The 24,897-nt window shown below is 46.3% G+C and overlaps 1 protein-coding gene across 1 annotated transcript; it reads left to right on the top strand.

Moving 5' to 3' along the window:
- Positions 1 to 3,324: 3,324 nt before the first annotated feature.
- Positions 3,325 to 19,664, top strand: LOC107153376 (annexin A8). The gene is made up of 12 exons (XM_015498920.2): positions 3,325 to 3,481; positions 6,276 to 6,366; positions 7,581 to 7,675; positions 8,939 to 9,052; positions 10,623 to 10,713; positions 11,436 to 11,515; positions 11,997 to 12,056; positions 12,591 to 12,684; positions 12,906 to 13,001; positions 14,852 to 14,910; positions 15,943 to 16,065; positions 18,728 to 19,664. Exons 1-12 carry the CDS (start codon positions 3,461 to 3,463, stop codon positions 18,791 to 18,793), a joined length of 990 nt encoding a protein of 329 aa, XP_015354406.1. The 5' UTR covers positions 3,325 to 3,460; the 3' UTR covers positions 18,794 to 19,664.
- Positions 19,665 to 24,897: the final 5,233 nt, after the last annotated feature.

Consider the following 24,897-nt stretch of genomic DNA (forward strand, 5'->3'; position numbering starts at 1 on the left):
TGCTCAGTCTTATCTCAGACATCCTTTGTCTACCACAAGCCTACCTAGTATCTCCAGCCCCACCTGCTTGTTTCTTTCCTGAGTCTACAGCCATCATCCACTGGAACAGACCACACCCTCTCATGCCACAAGCCTTGCAGGCATCTCCCTCCTTCTCTCTGACATATATATGGTGTTTGGAGTGAGCTGGGCATATTCTATATGTGAGGCACAGGCTGGATGCCATGCACAGGCTCCAGTCCCATGCACACACACTTCATCTGTATAAGAGAACTACACCAAAGCTCCCTACCCCTCTTTCACCTTGCTGCCTCTCCCCACCTCCTTAGCTTGCTCTGATGATGAACAGGGCCCAGGGGGAGATTTCTTTCTCATACTACCCTTCTCCAACACCTCAGGTTCAAGTCTAGAGAAGACCCCATTTCTTTTGCTCAAAAAGTGTTTTGTGTTTCCCTCTGCACAGCCAGCACTACACATGCAGTTCAGCATCTGGAATAGAGCACAGACCAGCACTCTTTGGAATGTGAGTGGCATGTGTAGTGGGATCTGGGAACCCACAGAAACTTATGCAGGCTACATCCTAAGCATCATCTAGCACTGAGCCAACTTTTTCCATCCTCATCGTCTTTTGTGGCCAGAATATGGAAGCTCAGGGTACAATGAATTCTTCCTAGAAGACCCAAAACAGAGTGCTTATAAAGTTTCCCAAGTTCTATATGTCTCTGAAAGTGGAGTTTTGAGATGAGACTAGATTCTCTGCTTCACCAATTTCCTTTGGGTTCTTGTCTCACAAATTTTGAAGAATAAAATCCATGGACAGTTACAGAGGGGAAGAATAAGTAGAGCAGGATTTACTTAAGCAAGAAAAGATGGAACTCCTGCCATGTAAGAAGGGTCCTGACAGCTGAACAACCCATTTTGATAAGGCTGTTGTCTTTCTTTTCATCCAGGTTCATCCTCACATTTCTTCCTTTAACTTCCACATGGGTTCACCCCTTTTCTACCTCTGAGGAAAAGGACTTGGCTGCAGGTGTTCCCACAGGTAAGCCTCAATATATTTTACATTTGAAATGGTCCTTGATGGTGCTCATTAACTATGTCTGCCCCTTAGCCTCCAGGTGTGGTTAAATGGGACCCATTATCCTGACTGCCTGGTCATTTACTATCTATTCTATTTTATTCTCATTCAACTTCAGGGTTAGACCTCACTCATGAGAGCACAGAGAAAGATCAGCAGGGCTTTAGCACCCTCTCCTGATCTGACTCAGTGACATCAGGTGGTCCTGGTCATCTTGGTATCCTGGGGGAAGAGGATCACTACAGGTGGGAAAGAGACCCATGATCAGAACTACCAGGTCCCCAGGGCCCATGCAGAAGAGAGGAAAGCCCAATTAGGGGGGGGGGGGGTAAAGGCACAAGGCAGAATGTGGCACAAGCATATGGGTGAGGGGTTCCAGGGTGGATGGAGACAACAGGCCAGAAGCTGGTGGTGACAGGGAACTTGATAGATAATACCAGCAGTTGAACCCAGGGGTCCCCAAAGGAGTGGAGGATTGAGGGGCCTCTGGCTTCTGAGCCAGAGTTTAGAAAATGTACCCAGGTGATCCCAAAGAGCCATCAAGGTCAGATCTACAGACGTGGAAGAGAAGAAGGACTGGCCCAGAAAGGTGTCCTGGGGACACCAATGAGGTTGGCAGAAGAGAGACTGGAAAGAAGGATGATGGATTCTGGGTCTCCCATAGTCAGGTAAGGGAGAAGAAGGGGGAGTTCCTGACTGTAGGTGCTGATCAGGAAGGGGCCTGAGAAGGGGATGTGAGTACTGGTGGGGAGAAGGCCACACAGGCCTAGTACTCTCCTGTGTCAGTGGTCCCAGTGGACCTCAGAGGGCAGGGCCATCTGTCATTTTTCCTTCATCCTGACCTGGCGACAGTCCAAGTCTCAAGGGATGGCATTTGTCTCTGGGCTCACCACAGGACTCTCCACACTGTTGCTCCTCAAGGGAGCCCATCTCAATCACCAGCATAACTGGACTTTGGTCAGACTCTCCCAAAGGAGATCCATCCCAGAGTAACTGCCCTCAAACACCCACACACATGGCCCAGTGGGCATGCAGGCAGAGTGGCTGAGCTCCTGAGAATGCCAGCCAGGGTCCTGGGTCCCCACCAACTGTGCTCCAAGGAGGCGGAGGAGTCTGGGCATTCAAAGGCCTGGAATGAGCCCTCTATCAATCCACAGGGCTAGGGGCAGCTGCAGTCTTCCTCTTTTGATGACATCTCACAGTGCTGTATGCATTACGACTCTGCAGTTTCCATGCCCCCTCCAGTCTGCTTGCTGACCCAGCTCTGTCTCTACACACCACCAGAAGAAATAGCCTGAGAAATCCATGTGTGTGGAGCAAAGAGCACTGGACCTGGGGTCATGAACCTGGGCATTTCTTTAAAGGCCAATTCTTAGCTGTTACATGGGAGGATTCACTGAATTTAAAAAACTCAACATCAAGCTGTGTTTCACTCAGGGCCTAGAACTGTGGGGTTTATGGGAGCCCTATGAGAGCCTTCCTGGTTTGTAGGATTGGTCCCCAAGGCAGGGTGTTTATGCTAAAGGATGGATAGGATCTAGGTAAGTTAAAGGGTAGTATGGGCAGAGAGGTACTGAGAGAACATTCTAGGTAGAAGTCACTGGGTAGGCAAACCCCAGAGAGGCAAAACAAACCTCCTCCTAGACTGATTCCCCCTTCTCTTGACAGCCAGTGTTTTGGGGGTCCCAGTGGAGAACAGGATGCTACAAGTCCAAGAATCCTGGTGATTATGACTGTTTCTCACAGATGTACCATTTGAAAAAATTATCTTTGTACCATTTGAACAAATTATTAGCAACCAGAAGTTAGACTTACTTCTTAGGACTAAGACAAGGATTCAAAGAGCCAGTAATCAGAGTGATTAAAGAGGTGTCTAGACAAAGCAACACCCCAATGAATGGAGGCTGCAGTATCCTTTTATCCTTTGCTGAGCCCCCCATTACTCTATGGATAAATTGAAACTGTCCAGTAAATGGAAGAGACTCACGGTGGTGGTGGTGGTGGTGGTGGTATGTGTGTGTGTGTGCATGCATTTTAATAAGATCTAGGTTTAGCAAAACCTGGAGAAAGCTATAGCTGTGTTTGCCAAGTGGACTTTCAAAGACTGGTTCAGAATTTCCAGTCTACAATGAATAGTGTGATTCTCTAGGGCAAGCCTGGGCAGTGCCTGGGTGGGGCCTGGGAGCCACAGGAAGGGCCCAGAGCCAAGCAGAGCTCAGAGGGGAGAGGAGGAGAACAGGGGTGGAGCTGGGCGGAGCCTCCTTACACCACCACACCCATCATCAGAGCTGCCTGAGGGTCAGTGTGTAGCGGAAGACAGACGTGTCCAGTCTGAGTGCAGCCTAAACAGTGTCTCATCTCTCCCTGGGAAAGGGGATCAAGATGGCCTGGTGGAAAGCTTGGGTAAGTGGGGTTGAGCAGGGCAAGTGGCTTCCTGCATGGTGTTGGGTGTTGGGCACTTGGGGGTCCGAGACAACATAAAGGCAGAATCTCTGATTCTGATATCAGCTCAGACTACACTTGGTCACCTGCTGAGTCAAGCCCTGAGAGGAAGCTGAGAACACACTGCCCAACTCTAGAGGAGCCACCACAGGGACAGGAACAGAGTGGGGGAGATGGACAGATAAAGACACCTTGAAATGCAACAGGGAAGTAGAGGTGGGGAGAGTTCAGAGAAAGAACCCCTGCTGTGGTAGGGGTTCCATGCTGAACTTCCTGTGTGAACCTGAGCAGGGTGTGCACTTGAGTCCGCACTGGGAGGAATCCAGCAGACTTTTCTTGGGGAGGGATTAGTATGTAAAGGGTATGGAAAAGTGGAGAGCTTGGCTTTGGAGGGATGTAGCTTTGAGTGAACTGAGGGCCCTGGGTGGGTTGGAAATGGACCTGGATCCCACTGTCTGCCATGTGAGGCTCTTCTCCAGGCCCCATTTTTAGGGTGTGGCCCTTGTTTTTTGGTGTGATGTCTGACTTAGGGGGTTAAGATTGATTTGTGCCTTTCTTGGAAAGACATTTCTGTGTGCCAGTTTCAGTGGAAATCTTCAAGACGGGGTAAGGAAAAGCGTGGCAGCCCTCTTGGGCCCTTCAAAGAGTGTGAAACAGATGTAGCCATAGGCTATGAGTCACCTTGTGGAAAGGTACCCGTGTGGACCTGGGTGGTCCCAGCAGGAGCTTGAAGCAAATCTGTAGAGAGACTGAACTCCAGAGCTCCATTCCAGGTGATGTGCAGTCTCTGAGTCCCAGAACATTGCGCCTGTTTTTCTAAAACTATATTGTGGGAAGCATGGCTCAGCTCTCAATGTGGCAAAACCAGAGCCGGGGAGTTAATAACAAATAATGCTCCACAACCCTATTTCCCTGGTGATTGGGTCACACAGCCTACTAAGTCATAAACTCTTGGATGCCAACTTGGGGGCAGCAGGCAGAACTGGAAACAGAATGTTCAGTGTCCCCCAAGGTCCCAGACGACCTGCATTCCTGTGGGTGAGGCCTTCTTTAGTGAAGTGTCCCAAGAAAACCCAGTGTCTGGGAAAGGTTGAGTCATGAATAGAGTGAGAGAAGTAAACAGAGCTCTGCTTCTGAGTCAGGCCATGGGTAAAGTCCCAGTCCCTCTGCTCATTATCTGAGTAACTGAGCCTAGTTTTCTCTCCTATAAAGAGAGAGGGACATTAATACCGACTAAATGTGACTGTTGGGGAAGACAGTGATCTAAGCATGAAATCCAAATCACCGGAAACAGGAACTCTCTAGTCACAAACTCCTAACAACAGAATGCAGCTCCAAAAGCCAGGGACACAATGTATGTATGCGCCCAGTTGAGCCACATCTGGGACCACAGTGGTCTTCCAGATGGAATTTCCACCCAAATTAAAGGTCAACAATTTCTGTTGTAAAATATGGTGCTAAGAAACAAGACAGATTTGTCATCGCCATTTGATATTCAGGCAAAAATCATCCTTTACTCAAAAGAAATAACCTTACAGATATATTGGGGTGGAAATCTACACTGTGTTTTCAGGATCTAACCCAGGGTTTATATAAAAGGGTGGATAGAAGGACCAATGGAGGGAGGGAAGCAGGAAGGAAAGAAAGAGAGAAAAAGTAAGTTGGATGAATGGATGGAAGAGTGGAGCAGTAAGGTATGGAAAGAAGGAAAAGTAGATAGATATAGTATTTGGGTGACTGATTAGAGAATGGAGGAATGTGGTCAGATGGGGGATGATGAAAGAGGTAGGTGGTCAGGTAAGTGGAAGATGAAACTAATTGAACTCCTTTCCATTTGAAGAATCTCTTAAGGTCCTTCAGATTCAATGCCTATCTCCAATATCCCTCACTCTTTAGCATTCCTCCCAGAAAACGCCTACTTAAGAGGGGTTCTCCATCTCTTAAGTATCTGAGGAATTATGCAAGACACATATCTAAAGAGCCCTCAGTCAAGCCTTGGATTAGAGGTTTTCAAGCCTAGGGCCCAGGTACTTTGGTTATCTATTTCACAATCCTCACTCACCCTGTAGTACTTTCTAAACCAAATCCTCTGATCCTCAAGAATACTGGGGATTTGCAAATATTCTGAGCTGTCACAATCTCAGCAGGGCCCCTAGCCCTCTAAATTCCTGTCAAGTTCCCATTCATCAGGAAAGTGCAGGCTAAGCTCAAGCCATTGGAACCACAAAACCATGCCCAGCTCCCCATCCACCCAGCCATGTCTGTACTCTCAGGGCAGCTATTCAGCTTCAGAAGGCTTTCTCTCTCTCTCTTTTTTTTTTTTTTTTTGCAGTACCAGGGACTGGTGTGTGTGTTACTGGGGATTGAACCCAAGGCTTCACACAAGCTTGGCAAGCACTCTACTGCTGAACTATACTCAGGGCCCTTCAGAAAACGTTATGCACTCATTTTTCATTCTGCTGCCTGGGGATGGGGTGGAGGGAGCTGAGGATGGCAGGGCTTGCTGCCTGTTCTTAAATGGTACAGATGGGAATGGGAGAATTTTTGTGGCTTCTCCCTGAAATCTCTGTTTTTTGTTGCTCCAGCCTGTTGGACAAGGAGCTGGAGGGCTCAGCTGCTAACCTGCAAGGTCCAAGCTGTTCACAGTGTCCAGGAAAAGTGCTCCTCATACCAGGGCAGGCTACTGTGTGGGCCAGGAGTCTGCACTGCCCTCCCTAGATCTGCCTGCTTCTAAGCAGTCTTGGCACTCTTGCAGATGGAACAGGAGGGTGTCACGGTGAAGGGCAGCCCCCACTTCAACCCAGACCCGGATGCGGAGATCCTCTACAAAGCCATGAAGGGAATTGGTGAGTGGGCATCCATGGCCTTGCCACTGGAAGGCTGGGCCTCTCTGGGTCTTTGCTTCTGCACTCTCAGCCCTGAAAAGCTGATGCCAGGGGACAACCAGGGATATAGGGTTCCCCATGATACTCTGAGAGTGACTGACTGCAAAGAATCACACAGATGCTGGCTTCCCCAGTAGTGGTCAGCACCAACCCACCTACCAAGACCAAAGAAGAAGAGGACAGGTGTTTCTCCCTGAATAATGGGGGAAAGGGGAGGCCATTTGTTGTGTGCTCTTGTGCAATTTGAGTTTTCTCACCTATAAAATGGCCCAAAGAAATCTGTATGACTTTTAATTTTGGATGAGATGATGTTGGCACTGGGCCTGATGTGGGCAGTGGATGGGAGTTCAGTGGAGCTGAACCCAGGGGCATCAATCATGTGTGTTCTGTAGTTGTTCCCCATTGGATCTGTGTGCACTGCCCCCTTGCCTTTGGCCACCTGGGTACTGCAGGAGCATACTGGGATGGCTGGCCATGGAGTTGGCTTCCTCCTTATCTCCAGCATTGTTCCAATGCCACTCTCATCATGACTGTGAGTGGGAAAGGCCCATTTGGATGGCCCAGTTAGAGGATAAGCCCTGGTCTCATCCCAGAAAGGATTCACTCCTTACATGGCTCTGCCTGGTGAACTGGGGCATTATGAACTAGCATTCTCAACCAAGGCCCTGAAGCTTTGTCACATAACATCCTCTGCTTTCTGCCAACTTCTTTACTGTAACCTCACTTCCCAGATGAGAAATCAAAGGCCCTGAGAGGGAAGCCTGCTTGTCCAGTGACACAAGGTCCATGAGCTGCTGTATGGGGTCTTAGATCCAGTGGTCTGGATACTCAGTTGTGACCTTCTCCCACTAGGATCAATATGAGGAGTGGGGAAGGGATGGAGATCACACTTAACCAAGATCCTAAGTTCCAGGGAGGAGGTCCAGAGCCATCTGGTCCTCAGATTCTATCCCTGTAAGGCTGGGCCTAAGCTACATTCTTTGTGTGGGTGGAAGGTGGATAATGAAGAGGTGGCTTTTCAACTTGTCTTTACTCCATGAAAATCATCAGAGCATTTGGCACTACCCAGGTGGTATGTCCCCACAGCTCAGCCACCAAGCAGTTGTTTTCCCCTGACCCCAGCATTCTCTTGGTCCCCAGGAAGTAGTAGGGGTTTTCATGCTGTGTACCTACAGGGACCAACGAGCAGGCCATCATCGATGTGCTCACCAAGAGAAGCAATGCCCAGCGGCAGCAGATCTCCAAGTCCTTCAAGGCTCAGTTTGGCAAGGTAAAGGGAGGGCTGGGGCCTGCAGCCTGGGAAGTGGCTCCATTCTGAATGAGTCCCTTTTTTGGGAGCCAGCTTACTGGAAATATGGACACACAGGACAGTCTTATATTAAATATAAGTTTGAACGGACATCTATTTTATCTGGAAAAGTTATTTATAGTTGTCCAGCCCCAATCTGGTGTTGGTCTTCTATAGTCTGATCCCATTTCTTCTCCCACCTTCTCTCCAATGCATTTCTCACAGTTGCTCATGTTGCTTGGAGTTGTTTCCTGACTCCAGGTTTTGCTCCCTGAGGTGACCACTCTCTCATGACCCACAGTGCAGGCCTAACTTCCTTCTGTTTCATGGCTCAGGCTCCTTCTTCTTACATTGGAACTACATGCACTGCTCCCATACTTTTGGCCACCTAGGTACCGCAGTGGGATTCCACCTCTTCTGCCACTAGGATGGGACCAGACAATTGGAGGTGTACTCCAAAAGGAATAAATGCATTCATAGACACGGTGGCCTACAAGTCTCCATTGGCCCAAACTGTTGGTGATTTAACCCAGGAAGATCAGTAATAAAGTCCAAATATTCCCTTGGAGAAATCAGCATGCAGTTCTATAAGTCCTTTCCCTTAAATCTTCAGAGCTGTGCATTATTCTTTGCATTCAACCTTTGGAGAAACTAACATTCAGAGATACTAATAATACTCAGGGTTCTAGTATCTGTAAGCAACAGGATTGTGATTTAAATTCAGGTCTCACAAAGCCCTTGGTCTTTCTGTTGTCCCTATGCCATTAGCTGGGTGTGGCCTTGTAGTTCCTTGTAGAGACATGTACCCTTAGAAAGAAACACATGTCAGATAAGACCCTTTCTTCTTTCTTTCATGCCTGTGAGCCAAGTAACAGCCATTTAATGGTGATAAAAGCAGCACTGCTTCCACCCTCAGAGCTTGCAGTCTGGTAAGCAATGGCTGTTTTGTTCTATTCTGAGTTTATGATGTGATCATCACTAGGCTTAGTGCTGAGTTAACTCACCTGTCTCTCCATCACACCATAAGCAATGGTATGAAGCAGGATTCCATTATCTCTTTTCAACAGGTCAGGATGCTGATGCTTAGACAGGCTAACAAACTGACCCAAGAGACCCCAGCCAACACATGGCAGAGCCCACAAGAGAATCTAGGCCTAGCCCCTGGGCCCAGATGCCACCCTGTTGCCTGTACTCCCCCCAGGCCCGGAGGACAGATATAATCTCCTTTCTTTGTGTCTGCTTTAGGATCTCACTGAAACCTTGAAGTCAGAACTGAGTGGCAAGTTTGAGAGACTCATCGTGGCCCTCATGTATCCACCATACAGATACGAGGCCAAGGAGCTGCATGATGCCATTCAGGTAATTTCTCTGAGCCACCATGTGGAATGACCACCTCGTTGAGCTGAGCCCAGTGAGTTTGCTGCTCAGACAGCCGCCCAGCATAGGGATTGACTGGCCATGATGGGGCCCAACTCAGTACTTCTCAAAATGGGATCAGACCTGGAGTGGAATTAGAAAGCAAGTTTTGCAGTCCCACAAATAGTTCCTGGGGTTCACTTTAAACGCCTCACTACACATTTTATTTTGGCAGGTTAGGAGGTGTAAGGGCCCCAGTGACAATGATCATTTCCACTGACAGGATGCTCACTGCCTGGTTGGTGCCAGGGACTTTTTAAAAAAATTTAATTAAATATATATGACAGCAAAATGCATTTTGATTCATTGTATACAATTTCAACACAACTTTTCATTTCTCTGGTTGTATACAATGTAGCATCGCACCCTATGTGGAGTCTTATATGTACCTAGGGTAATGTACCTATCTCATTCCACCATCTTTCCTACCCCCATGCACCCTACCCACCATCCCTCCCCTTTGCTCAATCAAAGTTCCTCTATTTTTCCCATGGCTCCCCACTCCCTGTTTTGGATCACCATCCACTTATCAGAGAGAACATTTGGGCTTTGGTTTTTTGCTTAGCATGATGTTCCCCAACTCCATCCATTTACCTGCAAATGCCATAATTTTATTCTCTTTTAATGCTGGGTAATATTCCATTATGTATTTATACCACAGTTTCTTTACTCATTCATCTACTGAAGGGTATCTAGGTTGGTTCCATTGTTTAGCTATTGTGAATTGAGCTGCTATAAACATTGATGTGGCTGTGTTACTATAGTATGCTGATTTTAAGTCCTTTGGGTATAGACCAAGGAGTGGGATAGCTGGGTCAAATGGTGGTTCCACTCCCAGTTTTCTAAGGAATCTCCATACTGCTTTCCATATTGGCTGCACCAATTTGCAGTCCTACCAGCAGTATATGAGTGTGCCTTTTCCCACATTTGTGCCAACATTTATTGTTGTCTGTATTCTTGATGATTGCCATTCTGACTGATATGAGATGAAATCTTAGTCGTTTTGATTTGCATTTCTCTCATTATTAGAAATGCTGAACATTTTTTTATATATTTGTTGATCAAATATTTATCTTCTTCTAAGAAGTGTCTGTTGAACTCCTTAGCCCATTTATTGATTGGGTTTTTTTTTTTTTTTTTTGGTATTAAGGTTTTCAAGCTCTTTATATATCCATGTCAGGCATTTTACACTGATGATTTCTAATCCTTCCTTCAGGATGGGGGAAGTTTATCTTCCCTGTTTACAGGTAAAGATGCTTAGGTTCAGCAGGTGAGGCCACCTATATGAGACCACCCAGTTAAGGAGGGAGAGTTGGGACAGCTTGCCCCCAGTATCCATCACTGAGTACAAATATGAGGTTTCCCCCAGTAACAGCCTCCAAAAGAGGCCCCATTAAAGTGAAGAGAGTGGTAGCTGGTGCTTCCTGAAGCTCAGGTAACTGGAGAAAAACTGGTATGGACACTTGGAGGCCATGGGTAGAACATTTCAGCACACAAATGTTTCTGTACCCAGGGCTTAGGAACCAAAGAGGGAGTCATCATTGAGATCCTGGCCTCTCGGACCAAACACCAGCTGCAGGAGATAATGAAAGCATATGAGGAGGGTAAGACACCTGCAAAGATGGGTTCGGGTGGGTGGTGCTCACACGGAAATGACACAAGTTTTGGTGGCTGGGCAGGTAATGAGGGTTGACGGTGTACTGGAACATGGTGCAAAGGACTTTGGGGGGGCTTTTCTACATGTAGGTGTAGCTAAGCACCTACATGGTTGAGATCTGATCTCAAGGGCTCATGCGGGGAGAAGCATCAGCCTCACCAAACTGCCCCTTGAGCACTGTTACCACAATCTGCTTCAACAATAGATGTGATGGTTCTTTCCTGGCTGTGCACAGGCTGACCCAGGGAACAGTGGAAGATCATCTGCTTGCCTCATTGTAATGGGGTGTGGTCTATTGATCACCTATCCTGGGTAGTCTGTGGGGTACTAGAAAAGCAGAGACCAGACAGGCCTCCATGTTGTGGAGCCAGTTTGAAAGTTTTGCTTTGCCAAACTTGGTGATGAAGTGAAGCTGTATCAGCAGGTCCTGGCCTGGCTATTTCACCTTGTCCATCTCTGTGATTTAAGCTTGGTTGGGCATTTATGTTACTTCCGGCTCTGAACACACAGTGACTCTGCCACTTGGACATTATATTCAGGTCCTATGCCAAGAACTCATTCTTCCCAGAAGACTTTAATGGGGAGAGGTGTGAGAAACAGGGCTGGAAGGAGGAAATCAGGCCCTGAGTGGGCCCTGGGTTCATGCCTTCTTGTCATATTTCCCTGCAGACTATGGATCCAGCCTAGAGGAAGACATCCAAGCAGACACGAGTGGCTACCTGGAACGGATCCTGGTGTGCCTCCTGCAGGTATCAGCAGGTTCTTGGGTCCCATGGCTTAGGGATCCCCACAGCTCACCCCAGAGAGCAGCCCTCAAGTAGAGCCACTGGGGTCTGGGCAAGGCCATGGGACAACCTAGATGCTTGTGTACATTAGCTGCATCTCTGCATGGTGGAGGGGCCTGATTACAGAGCCCCTGTGCCCCTCCTGACTCATCCTGGTGAAGGCACCTTGAAAATGAGAGGTGAGCACCCTGTCATAATCAGATCCTTCATCTAGGTCCCATGCCAGGCTCTTTGCCTAGCTCTCTGAATGCCCAACCCTACAAGGCAGTGATTCTTTCCTATTATACAAATGAGAAATCCAAGGTTTGGAGAGAATAATTGGCTTTCTGAATGTCCATGGCCAAAAAGCTGCAGAGCCCTTCCTGTCCTTTAAGCCCCATTGTCCCTTCAGATCCAGCTGTACTGGTTGCCATCCTGCCTTACAGAGCTCTCCTCTGTGTTCTAGGGGAGCAGGGATGATGTGAGTGGCTTTGTGGACCCAGGACTGGCTCTTCAAGATGCACAGGTGAGGCTGTCTGTCCCCTACCATCTGGTCTTGGAGAGCTTACTTGAGTACCACACCTGGCACATTTTCCCATGGGGCATTATTTGACATAGCTTGGGACCTGCCCAGCTCACTTCTGCCCTCTGGTGTCTGAGGAGGAAAGTAGAGACACTGGGGAGAAGAAAGAAGAGTAACTTGTATTACTGGGTGTGGGCTGAAGCTCTGTCCTACCAGGACAAGCTCATAAACCTTGTCTCCCTGTGTCTGCCTACCAGTGGGGCACTCAGTGCTCAATGCTGCCCAGTGGCAGGGGAAGGGTTTGCATTTCCTAAAGTACCTTCAGTCCTAGTGTGGAAGAAAGATTTTAAGCCAGAGCTATTGGGATAAAAGAAGGACAGTATAGTGAACTCCCTTTCAAAAAAACAGTCATGCAAAGATGGTGGCCTTGGCAAGCAAACAGGGTCTGACCATCAGCCCCAGCTCTGGGGCTCTGGGATTCTGTCCCTTAACTCTGTTTTCTTCTTTGTGGGCTTGTTCTGGGTTTCCAAATGCTAGGATCTGTATGAAGCAGGAGAGAAGATTCTTGGGACTGATGAGATGAAATTCATCACCATCTTGTGCACACGCAGTGCCACTCACCTGATGAGAGGTATGGGGGTAGAGGGAGGCAACGCCAGGCATAGGAGCTGCCCTGGCCCTGGCTTCAGGGCTTCTCCTTCTGTGGTTCACATCCAGTGTACAGCTTTGTCAAGTTGCGGGGAGAGCAACAGAGCCTTGGATTCCCTGGTAACCCAGAGGGAGATGAGGGTGGGCTCTTTGATGTATAGTCTATAATCTGTGAGTTCCTTAAATGGAGCCCTCTCTCCATAGTTTTTGAAGAGTATGAGAAAATTGCCAACAAGAGCATTGAGGACAGCATCAAGAGCGAGACCCATGGCTCATTGGAGGAGGCCATGCTCACCGTGGGTAAGAACTGGGGCACAGTGCTCAGATGCACATAGGTCCATAGGCTCAGCTGTGGGACAACACCAAAGGGCAAAGGGCAAAGGGCCCAGGGAGGCAAAACAATAAATAGGACCCCATATTCACCTTCATGAGTCCTCTCACGCTCTCAGCTTGTACCCTGGGATTGTCCCACCCCTAGAGTCTCAGTGTGTCTGTCCTGCCAAGGAATATTCTCAGTGCTGTCTATATGACATCCAGTGCCATATGAGGGTGTATATACATGGGTAAGCATGTGACTATATGTTAAAGAAAGAGCATGAGTGTGATTATGTTGGTGTAAATGTAAATGTGTGTGGATGTGCTTAAGTTGTGGGTGAGAATGTGTGCATGAGTATGTGCATGTCTGTGGGGATGTGTTTGAAAGATAATGTGTGTGTGTGTGGATGTGTGCATGTATATGCAAGAATGTGAGTATATGCATGAGTGTGTGCAGTTGTGTGACAGTGTGTTTGAGAGGTTGTGTTTCGTGTGTGTACACACACATGCACAGGGAGAATTCTGTTTCTGGTTGTGAGGCCTTGAACAAATCTACCCTTCTGGACCTGAACCAGGGGCCCAGGCCCCTGTCTTAGTTGCCAGTTGCAGAAATGATGGCGTGTGATTTGCCAACAAAGGGTTGGTAGTCCAATGCCAGGAGTGTTGAGAACCTTCTCCACAGCAGGAAGTCAGGTCCACTTAGCAGGACCCATTCCAGAGCCCATTTTAAGATCCAGAGCTGAGATCACAATAGAAAGTCATTGCAGAGTAGAGAGCTGTGGCCAAGGCAGAGGGCCCTCTCCTCTGCACTTCACACAATGGAACTGAGGTCAGGGCTCCTGGGCTAGGGCACTCATCTCCACACTAGGTTGCCTCCCAGCAGCCAGAGTGCTCCTTCCTCATTCCTGTCTCTCTGGTAAATGTTTACTGAGACTCCCCAGCCAGCTATGAACCTGGTGATAAAGGACTTAAGGGCTGACAGTGTTGCTGAGATTGGGGTAGTGGGTGTACCTAGATGCTCCAACATAGGCCATTCATTTCTCCTAAAAGCCTCACTCACTTTCACATCACAGATGAGTCAGGGATATTAGCAATATAGTCAGGTAGGGTTTAAACATGTGCCTACATTCCTCAAAGCCCATACTTCTTCAGCAGTCCTGGCTATAAGGAAGGGGTATGCTCTCTCAACCAGGTGCCCCTGGTGCCTTAGTCCTATGGGCCGAGTAATTCATCACATGGGAATTAAAAATGCAGGGGTCCTGCTGATAGAGCTCTCTAAGGTCATGGACACCATGCTGTGATGCCTCTGTAGAGCTGAGTAGCTAGATTCTTGATGGTGCCATGTCTGGGTGAGAGCCCAGGGACAGTCTGGGTCTAAGGTGCCCTTGGCTTATCTAGCTTTTATCTTAGATGCCCCTTGGATTTCACTTCCCCCTTTTTTGCCTGTCTGCTCTGGGCCTTTGGAGCTATGCCTAGTGCCCCAGTCGCCCTTCCCAGCCTCACCCCCTGGCATAAAGCTTAGAGGGATGTAGGCAAGTGTTTAAACCCTGCCTCAATGGTGCAGTGTGACTTTGTTACTTGACATCCCTGATTCATCTGTGCCATGAAAGTGAGTCAGTCTTTAAGGAGAAATGAACAGGAAGTGTCCACCACAATGGGGCCCTGCACACCTCCACTATTCCCTGTCAGAGGATATTAATTAGGTAGGGCACAAAGAAATGTGTAAGACTTGCAATGCTAACCTTTAAGACCTGAGGCAAAGCGTAATTAAAATGAAGGCGTGTGCAGTACTGCCTACAACTTTGAGATGCTAACAGAGCTTTTCTGTTTGACAGTGAAATGCACCCGAAACCTGCACAGCTACTTTGCAGAGAGACTCCACTATGCCATGAAGGTAACCATTGGGTCTACTGAATCCCTTACAATCAGTCATATGTGGCACCAACTGGACCACCAGGAAGCTCAGAGCCACCACTGTCTTCACCACTGGGGTTTCTTTTATTATCATTTTTTATACATCAGAAAGATTTTAGTTGTCAGGGAAAACTGAGTCTAGAGTAGGAAAGTCACATCTCCTACAGGGAAATTTGAACAGGTACATGCTTAGGTGTCCAAGGTACTGAACATTTATCATTCTGGGAGACCTGTGTCATAATTGCATTCCTAGAGATTTGTGCAACTGAAGCTCCCATTCAAGATCACCCAGTTGCAAAGTGGCAGACTGTGACTTGAACTCAAGCAGGTTCATTTTTTGTTGTTGTTGTTTTCATTGTACCACATGGTCCCCATGAAATCAGATTTGCTACTAAAGGTCACAGATAAGAATTGCAGGAATGAAGGCACCATTTCCATGGTCAAGTTCATAGGAAAATTGCCACACATAGCACACTTCTACCTGTGATAACTTGCCTTTTGTCCAGAAGGCTACCCTAGTCATAAAAACAGTTGCCCAAGCCACCCAAAACATTTTCTGGTGTCTGGAACCTAATGGGAAGAGAGTTAACTTAATTCTCCAAGAATAATGTCAGTGCCCTCCTTTTCTGATATATGGTTGTTGACACCACCTGAAGTAAGAGCCATGCCAGAAATCTGAAGCCCCCAGAAATTAGAAAGGGCATGGGATTCCCAGGTAGCTTCCTCTGAAATGAGACTGGTCAGGTATGAAAGTGTGGGAAAAATCCTGTTTATGAAATGGCCAGATAAGTCAATTTTGAAGTGCTGCTTCTCTAGGAAGAAGTATTCTTTCTGGAGCTATGAATTTTTGTGTCTAGAATCTAATGTAGCAAATTAAACACCTAATGCAATTTGGCTTCTAAAAAGGAAAGAGGACTGAGCAGTGAGTGAAAAGAGATTGAGCTTTGTCCATGACTATTGAGGTGGACAGGAAAGATGAGAAATGATGGTTGACTGCTGCTGTCTCATCCAGGGAGCAGGGACACTCGATGGGACCCTGATAAGGAACATTGTTTCCAGGAGTGAAATTGATTTAAATCTTATCAAGAGTCAATTCAAGAAAATGTATGGCAAGACCCTCAGCAGCATGATCATGGTAAGTCATGAGTTTCCAATTTTAACTCCAGTTTGTGACATAGACATAGGAAAGGGGGCCCTACTCAGTCTAGATTTAAGTAGTCCTGGCAGAAAGGTTTCAGGGAAATAAACTGGACAGGCTTCAGAGAATTGCTTAACCAGATTTTGATTAGTGAAAGTTCTAGAGTCTTCAAATGTAGAGTGATTGTTCCACAGCTATAAATTTGAGAAAAATAGCTCATCTGGCAATCAATGCAAATTGAGACCCTGTCAATTTCATTAACATAAGTCAAATCATCACACATGTGTCCAAGTTTTCATTGGCTACTAAGTGAAGTCACAAGCTCTTCTACAAAGGTTGGTTGCTACTATATTTTCTGGCAAATACATAGATAACAGTACAATTTGTCCTAGGTCTGTTTGGATTCCACATCCCAAGTTCTGTATCTGTGAATTCAATCACAGAGAATCAAAAATATTTGAAAAAAATTGCATCTGCATTGAATATGTACAGGCATTTTTTTCTTGCCATTATTCCCTAAATCATACAGTAAAACAATTATTGACATTGTACTTATATTAGATACTATAAGTAATCTAGAGATGATTACATGAGTATTTGAAAGGATGAGTGCAGGTTATATGCAAATACTCCACCATTTTGTTTAAGAGACTTTAGCATCTGTAGATTTTTGTACCCATGGTGAGAGGAAGACCTTGGAATCTATTCCCTGCTGAGATGAATGTATGTTTAAATAAAATGCTTCTGCTTTACGGTGTTTCAGAATAGAGAAGCATGCAGGCATCCAGTAGGGAAGGACTGGAATTATTCTTTGTTTTGTTTTGTTTTAGACTTCCCAGGCAACCTTGTCAGGAGACAGAAGGGCTAAGCACAAACCAGCCTGGGCTGCTACTATGTCACCCACAGGCAGTTCAAGCAGATTGTCATGAATTCTCTCAACCACACATGGCTACTTATGCCACTGGAAAGATTTCTATTCCTTCTCAGCATTCTATTTAGATAGAGACACAGTTCATTTCCAAAGAACAAAAACTCTGTTAGGTAAAATGATCACTTCAACCTAAGATGTAGACCCCATGGTAGATATGAAAACTTAGCGAACTAATGATTTGAGACAAAAGTGCAGCTGTTTATCCAGCAATAGATTTTGATTTTTGTTTTCTAATGTTGTTGCTTAAGAAAAATTCAGATGGAGTTGTGAATGCACTGACCAAACATTTTCTTTAGATCAATAAGATTCTCAGTAAATTTTCCTAAACTATCAAGGACTAGATAATTCCGATGAGATTTAAGCTGCTTCAGAGAGAAACAGAATTAGCTCCAGTCCTACCCACTACCTACCACATGACCTTGGAGGAGTCCATCACCCTCTCTTGGCCCCAGTGTCCTCAACCACAGAAAAAGGGAAGTGGATGGTTTGCCCTTGCCTGTTCCCCTGGCTCTACATGCAGATCCTTGACTAGCCAGTCCTATTGAGACCAACAAGTGGCTAAGAAGTAGAGTCATGGAATCTGTGGGATCCATCTTACAGCGAAAGGAACTCTGATCCTTACATGAGCTGGTTGCTGAGCAGGCAGGCTCAACCCCTTCCTACCATTCACTCCTTACTACATCTCAGCAAGATGCCTGCCAACATCAATGGCATTTTATAGAGGAGAGAATGTCTCGTAGAGGTTAAGGGACAGTCAGTGGATGACGACACAGCCAAAGTTCATGTCTGAAATCTCTCCACCCCATGGCACAGCCTCCCGTTATAGCATCCTGCTTTCAATCTTGGTGAACTTGTCAGCTTTTAATTGCTGTGATCAAATACCTGAGCATAACAACCTACAGGAGGGAAGATTTATTTCAACTCATGATTTTAGGGGTTGCAGTCCATGGTTCACTGGCTCTGTTTCTGTGGGCCTGTGGTTGAGGCAGAGCATCAGGGAAGAGGGGATATGGTGGAGCAAAGCTGCTTCCCTCATGGATCTTGGAAGCAGAGAGAGAAGGAGAAAGAGACAAGAAGTACCCTCAGTGTACCCCCAGTGACCTACTTCCTCCAACAAGCCCTCACCTACTACAGTTTCCACTAACTCCTAATAATATCATCAAATTATTAATCTATCAATGGATTAATCCACTGATGAGGTCAGAGCCCTCATTATCCAATCATTTTCTAAAAGATCTGCCTCTGAACATGGCTGGATTGGAGACCAAGCCTTCAACACAAACTTTTGGTGGGTATTTCAGATTCAAAACGTAACACTTGCCTCCCTGAACTGCAATAGCAGGTGTTGAAAAAATAATAGAGTTGAGTGAGTGATTGGTTCAAGTGCCTGAGTGAAACCTGAGAAAGAGCCCCAGGGCAATTGATGGGGTAAGAAAGTCACCCACATACTTTTTAAATTTAAGAGCACACTGTTTCTGTGATTCATTTTTTCACAACCATGTCCCATGTAATTAGTAAGAAAATAAAAAACGAGATACAAAGGAGTAGTCTGAAATGAAGAACAAGGAAAGAAGAAAGGTAGGGATCCTGTGGTATAGGAACACCTGAAAGGCTAGGTCCCACCCAAGGAGAACAACTTCTAGTAATAATAAATAGTGGGTGCTCTTGAGGAGCCAGATCAAGTCACGAACATCCCCCTTTTAATTCTCCTGTGACTTCTGCCTTCAGGATGACACCAGCGGTGACTACAAGAATGCCCTGCTGAGTCTGGTGGGCAGTGATCCTGATTCCTGAAGACACTGAAGAATGAGAGCAGAGGCCAAAAAGCTAGAGACTCCAGGCCCTGCTTGTACAACCTTGGCAATGGATAGGGGTGTGGGTGGGAACCTCAGCCAGGCTTTTAGACTTCTATCTCCTAGTTCCCAGTGCTTTTCAGTCAATATTTCTTATTCAGAGGATGAGACCAGCCTGGGGTTCCTCTTTCTACCCTTTTCTCTGGAAATTTTTAGATGTATGTACTATGCCAACCTTATCATACCTCTAACCAGACAAATACATCAGCATGAAGGGGTCTGCTGGGGCTCAGTGGTCTTTCCTTACTTTCTAGACTGGTGTTTCTCAAGTTTGATTGGTCGGAGAATCACCTAGGTACCGGTTACACAGATCCCTTGGCTCTGTCCCATCTTCTGAACCTAGTAAAGAAGACCAGGGAATATCTGTCTCAGCTAAGATATGTTTTTCTATCAAGCAACAGTAAGAATACCATGAAAACCCTTTGGTTGTAGAGCTCACATCCTGTGGGAAGCTGGGAAAGGGACACTTTTTCCTGCCAACTAGGATGCCTATAATAAAACTCATTCACAAGCCTCAACAGAAATCTTGAAACTTTGGCTGGAAGAGAAATTCTCATATCATCCTGATAAGAGAGTAATTAGACTACAAATCAACATTCTGACCCAAGGACGCTATGTCGAAAGAGGCTGAGACTTCTTCATTTGCCAACCAGCTCTTGACACATCATGCAGCAGAGGGCAGCATGCCAGACCCTGAACAGAACACTTACCCTGACCCAGTGGCCATTGAGCCCAGACACCCAGAGAAGCTGAGGGTAGTCTTTCCAAATATGTTTGATTTTATGAATAATAAACATTTGTGTAATCAAAAAGTGTCTTTGGATTTTTAACAGGGACAGATTAAGACCAATTTCTTTTGTCAGAAACATATCTTTGGGGAGAAGTCAAACCTCAACACCTTGTGGGCATTTCCCTGAAGGAACACTGAGGGTAAGCAGTGCCCACTGTTGCCCTGGGGACAAACCTGTGAATGAGGATACTTTCTGATTTGTAGCCAATGTCTCAGGGTTGAAAGGGGCTTTGAAAGTCACCTGGTCCTGTTCCAGCCTGCAGCTTGACCACTCTCCCTGGCATTCACCCAGGAGTGATCCTTGGTGTCCTAGAGCTATGCTCAATATGTATAGAGTGCCCTGAACTGTCTTCAAAAATGAAGACTAACTGCTTTCTGGGAAGGCAAAATCTTTTTCCAACTGAGCCCAAACTTGCCCTGTCATGCCCACTGCTCTTAACTCTGCCATCTACAGCCACAATGTTTATTCTTTCCTAATAACAACATTTTGACATCTGAAGAAGGCCCACATATTTCAGTAAACCTCCGGCCAAAGGTAAATGCCCCCATTATTTCCACCCATTGGTTGGAATCTGATTTGAGATCATGACCTATGAACATGCTCCAGCTTTCAAACTCCAGAGTATATCTCCAAAGGGTCTGGACATGTCAGGGAGACAAGAGCAGTGTGGGCTCTGAGGTCACACACATGGGATGTGGATTTGGGATTCATGACTTTTACTTACTGACTTTCTCTAAAAGTGAGTGCCCTTGCATTTCAGTGAAGGGTGGAGTCCTGGTTTAGATTGCTGCCTTAGAGCTAGTATTATAAAATCATCATTTAATGGTACTCAACAGATTCTGTAGATCTAGAATTCAGCCAGAGTACCCCACAGATGGCTTATTTCTACTGCTGAAAATCTGGGCACTTTGTTGGGATGATCTAAACTTGAGGTGATTATAAAGCAGGAGGTCTCTATCACATGGAAAATTCTTGATTTCCATATTTGGTGTCAGGGTGAGGAGACTGAAAGGCTGGCCTCAGCTGGGTCCTTGGAGCTCTGACATGCAACCTTTCCATCATGGTGGCCTTGGGTTGGAAAGATGCCCCATGTGGCAGCTCCGGACACTGTGTTTATCTAGTGGATGAAAAGCAGGCAGCATTGCCCTCTATGATGTAGACTCAGGAGTCATACTGCATTACTACTCTGCCCCTTGTTGGTCAAAAAATATCACTAGCCATCCAGCTTCAAGAGGTAGGGACACAAACCCCACCTGTCAATGAGAGGAGGGTCAAGGACTTATGAGACTGCTCTTTAATCAAAAAGTGGTACTCAAATTATTCAATTGGGTCAGCACAGCCCACTTACCTGTATGGCTGATGCCTGTAGGGCCGGAACAAAACTTCAACAAAACTCCACTGCAGGGCCAGGCCTTGAGCCTTGGTGCTGGGTGGAGGGTTTATGGGACACCAGGGAGGCTCTGGGGGTGAAGGGCAGAAGCTACATACCAATATATCTTAGTCTGCACAAGTTGTCATGATAGCATCCAGTGGATAATTGGGTGACTTAAGCAACAATTTTTTTTTCCTAATACCTCTGGATACTAGGAATTCTAAGGTCAAGGGGGAGCCTATGTAGTTTCTGGTGAGTGCTATCTCCTAGCTTTCAAAAGGCTTCCTTCTGTGCTTATCTTCACATGGCGTATGCTCTGTGCTTACACTCAGAAACACAAAACTCTCTCTCTTTCTCCTCAAATGGTCACTAATACCATCGTAAAAGTCTCACCACTTTATGAGGTTAAATGACCTCCTCTAACCCTAATTACCTCGCAAAAGCCCCATCTCCAAATACTGTCACACTAGGAGCTGGGCTTCAACAGCAAACATTCATTCCGTAGCACAGCAGTGCTGAGGTCCCTGCAGTTTCACATCCACCTTTAACAGCTGTGTCAGGGTGTAGTACCGAACACTGGCCCTGCCTAGTGATTCTCCTTTTCTCTTTTTTAGTTCAAGTTCTGCCCTGAACTTCCTCTCAATGCTGAGTCACTCTCTGACCCACAACTGTTTTCTTCCTAAGTGCTTTAAGAAGAACTTAGAAGACTCTTCTGCCCTGTAGTTCTGTTCCCACTTGTTTTCAAGGCTTGGGATTCTTTTGCAGCCCACCTGAGAAAACCCTCACATGGCCAAATAGGAGCTATGAGCAAAGCTGAGGCTGTCCAGGAAATGACAGCATTCCAAGTGTATGCCCAGCAAGGCCATCTCTTTTTAGCAGAAACATGATGCTTATGCATCTCACAATGGACCAGAAGACACTCCTGCCCACAGAAGAGGAGTGGAACAGAGTAGAAACAGCAGGTCCCCTCAGATTAGAGAGGATGTTCTCTCTCTGGAGTCAGAGCTAAAGAAGTGGCTCCAACTGAGGTTTTATATTAGGTGACTCTCATGGTGACTCGGGAAACAGGAGGTCCTGGCCAGGATGCACCTCCAAATCAGCTTTGCTGGAATAACATTTTGGATACTTCTCATCAGTCACACTAAGAAGGTTTTTTTTTTTTCTTTTTTTACACTTTCATGTTTTAAAAGAAAACTTAAGGTCTACTTGCCATGATTTGGGCAAAGGAGAAAAATGAGGGAATCTTGACAAAGACGCTTTGCTTAGCCAAAATGTAATCAGGCTCCTGAAACTTTTCCTAAGCCTGTCAGTACACTTCCTCATAAAGTCTAGTTTGAGTAAGAACCCTTTGAAGCCAATGCAGCAAGAGCCCCCATCTTCCATATCTGATTGCCTTTGTCACTCCTCATCCACTGCATCTGATATCTGATGACCTTGGCCTGTCTTCAACAAAAATTCTGTTTCATCACTTCAGCCAGAATCTCCTTGACCCTGATTTTTCTCTTGGTAGTTTTCTACCACTGACCCTCTCGTCCTGCTCCTTGGTCTCCCTGTCTTTGCTGTATCCAGAACTGAGCTCAGCTCTACATGAAATCTGTCTTACCTTGAGGCAACCTTCCTGAATTGAATCCATTTTTATCCCTTTAATTATTTTCCAGCTCTTATTTTTCTTTGGCAGTAGATATTCCCTGGTTACTAATACCACCATAAAAGTCTCACCACTTTATGAGACTTTTGCCATTGCTCTGTAATGACAATAGTGTGTTGTGTTATTGCCTTTTAACCATCTGTTAGAGATTGCATTCTTGAACTCTCTCCATTCTCAGATCAAGGCTTTTATTTTTATTAAAGGGGCTGGATCCTTTAACTTGCATCACAGCACTAACTGGCAGACAAGGCTAGAACAAGATCCAGAGAACAGAATTTGAATTTCTCCTACATTGTGGACTGAGACAAGGATTTCATCCTGTGTGGGATTCTGTGAGCTGACAATAAGCTTTCAGAATTTTATTTTTCTTTTTAAACTGTTCAGTGAATGTTCTTTTTAGCAACTAAGAGCTCTCTTTTACTACAGAGTTCCTGCCCTAATAGCGTCTTATCTGGTTATATGTCTACCAAAGAAAAGCTCTGAGTCCCATAAAGGCAGCTTTGAATATTTGGTCTAGCACATAGCAGGTACTCAGTGAATATCTTTAAATAAACAACAACAACTAAGAATAGAAAATTTGAAAAGAAAAAAATTTCTACAAGGCAGTAAGTTTTGACCAAACCTTTCTGATCAGTGATTCTGAGAAGACTCTATAAGCCTGGTGGACTTCCCTATGGAAGAAATCCTCAGACAACACTAGAGAAAAAAGTCTGGGAAGGATCTAAGCAGGGTGGAGATCTGTTCTCAACTCTTTTGGCACAAACTCGGCCCCAGCCCTTGTTTTAGGTTCTGTCACTTGCCACCCCAGCACCCCCAGTTCAGTGGGGGCATGAAGGTCATGACCTGAACATACACCTAGCACTGATTTTATGCTCTCTTGTGGGGAAAGGGCTGTCGTGCTCAGCTTGACTTATTGAGCTTATATCCTTGAGCTAGAGAAGGGTTGCCTTTCTGGGGGTTGAATATTTGAGCAAATCATGATTCTTTAGGAAGGGATAAAGCAGGGGAAAATGGATTTGTGGTTAGCAACACATATTGTCACCACAACCAAGCATTCTCCCTGCCCCCAGATTGGGGCTGGGCAGATCATTCTTCATAGGGGAGGTGAAGCTTGAATATTTTTGAAGAATAACTCTGGGCTTATCAGGTTGAAAGGATATGAAAGAATATTCCTGGCTGAGGGAGGAATGTAAACGGCAGAAGGAATCTGGTCTGTACCAGACACACTAATGTGTGTCCTTATGCCCAAGGAGGTGGGAGAGTCCAAAGATAAAGACGTCAGAGGCCAAGTAAGGAAGGCTCATGCTGCCAGGCTGAGGAGTTCAAAGGATTCCCAAGGTCAGTGGGGAAGCTTTGCAGGGGATGCAGGGAGAAGTATCTTGCCTGGGTTTCAGTAAGGTTTCTGCCCTCAGGATGGATGGTGAAAAAGTGTAGCTGAGTTTGAAGGGAAGGGGCCCAACACTGAACCTCTTTCCACACTCTGGCATGACATGCAACCAATTCCCTTCAGCCTTATAGTCCGGCATTTTGTGGTCCTAGGTAAATTCCCTGGGAAGAGGGTGGCCTTGGTAGCTCTGTGTCCTGGTCCGGGGAAGTCTTTCTAAATATTTGCATGTACCCCAGACCACCTCTTTCCTCTCAGTGAGAAGAAGATACTAATTTCACAGCTGCTACTCTAAGGCCATTGACACCTGAAACTTCTCCTGTGAGCCTGAGGCCTGAGCCTGTAGTTTCAGTACTGTCACAGCCCCATTTTGGTGTCCAAGCTCCCTCAGGGTATTGTGCCCAGGTAGGTCCTGCTTGATGCTCCAGTGGCCCATGACTATCTTTGTTCCCCTGCCAGCCTCTTCCTGGCCTCCCTGTCCCTCAGGCTATCCTCTGATAGAATTCTAGGGTTTCCAGCTGGTGATTAGGGCTGACTCTGTTTCTGTAATATGCTGTGGAGTTGGATTCCCATCAGCCTCTCTCAGACGAGAACCCCCAGGTGGGCTGTCTTGGTTGGCCATGCTTGGTTCACTCTGTCTGGAACAGTCAACTGCTTCCAGGAAGCCACATCTTCCTCTCCAAGACTCAGTGCCTCTTTTCCTCCCTGAATACCTGAGCAGCTGGCCCATGGGTGAGCCATGACTTCTCCCACAATCACCCCCATCTCTGCTGTTTACAGTGCCTCACAGATAAGGTCTCCGTCCCAACCCTTTCCCATCTGGTCCTAACTGAAACAGGAGTCAGTCATC

Source organism: Marmota marmota, unplaced genomic scaffold (genome assembly GCF_001458135.2).
Source record: "Marmota marmota marmota unplaced genomic scaffold, marMar, whole genome shotgun sequence".
In the NCBI taxonomy this organism is placed as follows: Eukaryota; Metazoa; Chordata; class Mammalia; order Rodentia; family Sciuridae; genus Marmota; species Marmota marmota.